The following is a 5466-nucleotide window of genomic DNA, read 5'->3' as shown; positions in this document are numbered from 1 at the left end:
GCTTTTAAGAAAATTTTTTTTTTTTGAGTTATTTTATTTTAAAAGATTTTTTAAAAGAGTAAAAATAATTTGTATGTTTAGATATTTTATGCAAAAAAAAAAATTTATTTATTAATTATGTTTGAGTATAATAATATAAAAGTATTTTTTATTTATTATGCGAAAAATAACTTTTTTAGGAAAAAAGATCTTTTTAAAAAAAGATGTAAATTATAACTTCTCAAAATATTTTTTGATTTTTTTAGTGCTTTTATTTTTACTACTAAAAATTTGTCAAATACGCTAAAAAATAAAAAATAAAAAATATTTTTATTTAAAAAATATATTTTTCTATCAACTTAATCACACCAAAACAAACAAATTTTTTATCCTTGTATAACTTTTTAAATAAGAGATAAGGTTCAATTTTGTTAGAACTTTCATCCAATTATTATTTTAGGTTTTGAAATTTAAATATACTTAGGGTTTTTTGGTCAAATTTTTGAAGAGGTGTTTGAGCTTTTGAAAAACAAGTTCTGTGTTTGGTGTTTGGTAAATAAAAAAGATCATGTAGTTGTACTTGTAATTTTCAAAAACTAAAATACTTTTAAAATTACCTAAAGTCTAAGGAGGAGTTTTTTAAAGTTAATTTATAATTATTAAAATAAAAAAGTATAACATAATTTTATATATTAATATATATCTAAATTACTTCTTATCTTTGTATCTATTATTGTTATTTTAAATTTTAAAAGTTATTTTATTAAATATTATTGTTGTTTATATTTATTAAAAATTATTTTTAGTTTTATTTATTAATGTAAATGCTATCATTTTTAAAAAACCATATTTTAAAAATCAAGTTTGATAAGTTACTTTTGAAAAATAAAAATGAGTTTGTTTCCTGTAGTTTTAGCAGAATGCTTATGTGTATAGTTATCTCATGTATTTTCCATTGAAAAAGTACTGCATTTTATTTTACTGACTCTTAAGGATATGATGACATTTAATTTGCTTTAATATCTTGCAGCCTGAAGGATGCGCTTATGGAAATTATCTTGTACAATATGCATTAGCCCTGGTATATATCCCATTTCTAGTACTTGTACATTCCACACTATATGTATAACATTTCTTAATATTGTTATCTTAGAAAATGTTTAATTGCTATTTCATGTAACATTTCAAAGTTTTGATACGTGTATTCAGTGAAATAGTTTACTTCCAAATCAATTAGGCCGCACACACCATTCAATAGTAGAAGAAAGTAAATTGGTTTGCTTTACAGAAAAAAATGAGCTCATAACTGCTCCAACTTAGAGCAATATGATTCCGAGTATCTCATAAATTTCCATCTCGAATAATATGCAAGAGTTTTTGCAGCTTAATTTTTCATCACTTTTCTAGAGATCTCTTCACTTAGCTTTGTATCTCTTTGTCTCACCTATTTTTCTGCTTTTTGACAATGTTAGGTATTGAAAGAGAGCTTCAAAATATATTGTTCATTGAATGATGGAATCATCAATCTTGTGGATGTGGTATGTCTATATTTATCAGTTAAATTTGCCAAATCCTTTTATGGCTTCACGTGAATATTTTAATTGTACTAATTAATAATGGAAACTGCAGTTCTTTGATATGGAAAGACATAACGCAGTGAGGGCTCTGAAAATTTATAAAAGAGGCAATACAGAGTTGTCTATAGCATACTGAATTCTTTATCATGTACCACATTTTGAACTTTTATCAAAGAAATACTTGTAATTTAGTTACAAAGAGTGAAGTACTAAAATGTCCATGAAAAATTGTTAAGCTGATGAATTTTTCTCTAACTATCACAAGTTCACAACAATGCAGGCTGAGCATCTTGCTCAGTTTTATGAATACTGCAAAGGGTTGGAGATTGCAAGGAATTTCCAATTTCCATGTCTAAGACAGGTTCCCTTTGTTGCTTCTTAATTTAGTGACCTTTCTTGTGATACCATGAACAAAATCTGAGAAGATTTCTTTTTTCCTTTGAGGAACAGCCACCCCCCTCTTTCCTTGCAACAATGGAAGAATACATTGGAGAAGCACCACAAACTAGCTCTGTTCATCAAAGACTGGTACAAAATTGATAAATGAATTGTATATGTGCTTATGTTTGTTTATGGATTTCATCCATTTCTAATCCAATTATGATGAACTAATGCTGACACGAACACCTATACAAATTTTAACCTTGCAACACACTAACATGACATCTCAAATCCCTGGATACACACTATTTAGGGGGTATTATTTGCTATCAAAAGAAAAAAATGGAGTATCTTTTTTACTAACATTTTAAAATCATGTTTATATTGTGTCTAAACCTTGTTTGGTTTCTGTCCTAAGACACAAACTAGTAATATATCCTGAGAAAATCTGTTGTTCCATCAAGATATTTTGTTTGTCTTTGTACCTGTCTTCTATAGCACTATTCCATATGCTCCAATGTATTTGTATATGATTAGCCGTGATTGTTCATGAATAAATTTAACTCAACTGCAGGAATATCGTGAAGCTGATCTATCACCTTCTAGAGAAGATCCTCCAGAAACCGACGAGCCTGAAGAGCCTCAAGAAACTGAAGGAGAAGAAGAGAATGAGGAAGAACCAGTTGTCAACGGAGAGCCAAATCCTGTGGAAGTGGAAGAGGCTGCTCCGCTGATATCGAATAATTGGATCGATGATGACTTGCTGGTGTTTTATTTATTTTTTTAGTCCGGTAATCTTTTGCATATTTGTTATGTTTTTCTTTGATAGAGCATGCATTTGTTCACTTTGTTGTGTAGGGTCTGCGTGAAATAAATCCTCAAGCTGTTGAACTTGAAGAAAGAAATGCTTTGGCCCTTGCAATTGTACAACCTGGTGGTAAGGCTTAGTGTAATTGAAAATACAGAAATAAAAGGAGTGTTGTGTATTCACTCTTTTTCATAAACTAAATCAACACTTATCTTTTTAACTGTTAGATGAATGCAAATCATACACCCCATGTAATTTAGAGATCAAAGATAGAAATTATGTTATTTATGTATCAACTTTGGTATCTACAACTTTTAAATCCAGAACTAGAGAGAGCTGATAAATGAAAGACATATGGTTAATGGTTTAAAGTCATATTTTCTTTCTTTATTTTGCCTTTCCGTTTTAATGGTGCCCACAACTTAATTAGGCCATACTTGTTTTCTATTTTGATGCATTTTCTAAGATTATGAGAGATTGTGTAGGAAATAATTCAAACAATCTTGCTTTGAACAACATTGGTGACACTATTGGTTGGGAACTAGCACTGGTTACAGCACAAAGCAACCATACTAGCCAAGCGCCAGATCAAAATATGGTATGTATTTTTCGACAAAACAAATTCCAATTGCCTATTTTGAGTATGCAGCTTCCTATTCAAGTATTCTTACACACAATAACTAGTTAGATTGTGATGACTTAGAGGAATGAATCTTTTCATGTAAACATTTTACATAATTTGGTCATCTGTGTTAAAGGAGGTGGTCAAAGGAGATCTATATGTCAACTGTCTCACTATAGACATGATACATGATAAGGCGCAATGGCGTTATTTGATAGTAGTTGACCTCACCTAGTGGGATAAGACTTTGTTGTTATTGTCGTTGTAGTCATGTGTTAATTTCTAATTTTGATTCAATTCTATTGTGAGACTTAAGATTGGTTTCCCAAATCAAATCTATACATGATCAACTCAACACCAACATTCCCATCTACACACAAACATTTCATATAAAAACATGATTCACTTGATCTCAAAGCTCAAGACTTTGATTGATAATGACTTTTATGTGCATAATTAAGAATGCGATAAAAATTTTAAAACTGTTTATGTTTGATATTGTCTTTGAGATAGAATCACGAAGACAATACAAGAAATATAAAACCCTTTTGCATCAAGAAGTAGAAAATTTGTGTTTTCTGTACCTTCTAAAAGTGGAGATAGGAAGTATCCATTTGTCTCAGAAATAGAATCTAGATGCAGTCAATGTTGCATCAAGGTCATGATGTAACTGTGATTTGTGTATATTATTTGATGCCCATACATTCAGAATTCAAATTCTGATTTTTCTTCTCTTATTTCTTTTTTCTTGATCTCTTCCTTTAAAATTTGTGCATACATCAAGAATATGTACACATGCATTGTTGTTTTCTCTGGTTAGTAACGCAAATTCTTATTTTGTGTGAAGGCTGGTGGGTTTGACAAGTTATTACTAGATAGTTTATATGAAGATGAGAATGCAAGAAGACAACTTCAGCTCCAAAATGCAGGTTATGGATATGGTGGAAATGGAATGGCCATACAAAACCCATTTGAAAATGATAATGATCCATTTGCAGTGTCCAACAACATAGCACCCCCAACCAGTGTTCAATTGGCATTGCAACAACAACAACAACAAATGCTGTTCCAACAACAACAGAACAATAACATGATGATGACGCCTTACCAGCAGCAACCATATTACAATCCATTTGGAGACCCTTTACCAGTGCCTAACTATGCATATGGTTCTACACCAGCACAGGGAAATTATAATTTAATGTAGAATTTGACCCTCTTTTCTATTTAGCATTCTATTACACAGAATTTTCCTTGCCAAATTGTAGGTATTCTTGTTGGTTGATGTAGGATTTTTTTAATTTCCCCCTTCTTGAAGTTATTTTAATTCATTATTGGCCAGTGAATGTGATTTACTTGTAATCATAAATCATTCATTTTAGACATGTTAAGAACTATACAAGCCATATTGTATCTTTGCTTCTCATGTATACTTCATTGGCAACAAAATGAGATATATGTACAAATGAGTTATAATGACCGGTTCCTGACCTTAAACGGTCTTTGGACTGAACTGAACCGATTGAAAATTAGATTTACTAATTTTTTAGTCGAATTGACTAGTTTGACCCGATTTTTCAAGCTATAGTTTGGATACAATATAAAATTTTTTGTTTATTTATTATGTTAAAAATATTTTTTTAAGTAAAAAATATTTAAAAGGGATGTAATTGTAATTTCTAAAAAAATTGTTTTTTTTTTAGTATTTTTACTTTTTCACATTAAAAAATAAAACTATATTTTTTATTAAAAAAAATCCTTTTTTTGAATAACACTCAAAAAAACTCTTATAAATATATTATAAATATATCAAATTATGTAACGTCATTTTTAACAAAATAACTATCAGTTTCATTGACTGACCAAATAATTATTCAAAAGAACAAATATAATTGATTAAATGTATAAATATTTTATATTATCAATGCATCAAAATTAACTCTAAAAGATAACACCCTATTTAAACTCATTTGGGACGGAATACAATTTGTTCCCACTTCCACCTCAACCAAACATGCCCTTTGAAAGTAAAATAATAGTCTTGTTAGAACTATTTAATCAACATCATATCAAACATCAAAAAGAAATATTTCAATCAT

General features: G+C 29.3%; 1 protein-coding gene across 1 annotated transcript in view; it reads left to right on the top strand.

Annotated features, from left to right (window-relative positions):
• LOC107483922 (putative clathrin assembly protein At4g25940) overlaps positions 1–4766 on the top strand; it is a 6976-nt gene extending 2210 nt beyond the window's left edge. The window contains exons 7-15 of the mRNA XM_016104525.3: positions 1010–1060; positions 1452–1517; positions 1609–1663; positions 1826–1917; positions 2007–2084; positions 2512–2703; positions 2796–2874; positions 3231–3343; positions 4215–4766. Coding sequence (XP_015960011.1) covers positions 1010–1060; positions 1452–1517; positions 1609–1663; positions 1826–1917; positions 2007–2084; positions 2512–2703; positions 2796–2874; positions 3231–3343; positions 4215–4574 — 1086 coding nt within the window. The 3' untranslated portion in view covers positions 4575–4766. The remainder of the gene's footprint in view (positions 1–1009; positions 1061–1451; positions 1518–1608; positions 1664–1825; positions 1918–2006; positions 2085–2511; positions 2704–2795; positions 2875–3230; positions 3344–4214) is intronic.
• Positions 4767–5466: the final 700 nt, after the last annotated feature.

Source organism: Arachis duranensis, chromosome 4 (assembly GCF_000817695.3).
Source record: "Arachis duranensis cultivar V14167 chromosome 4, aradu.V14167.gnm2.J7QH, whole genome shotgun sequence".
Lineage (NCBI taxonomy): Eukaryota > Viridiplantae > Streptophyta > Magnoliopsida > Fabales > Fabaceae > Arachis > Arachis duranensis.
Note: the sequence above shows the minus strand (reverse complement) of the source record. Positions and strands in the feature narration are given on the sequence as shown.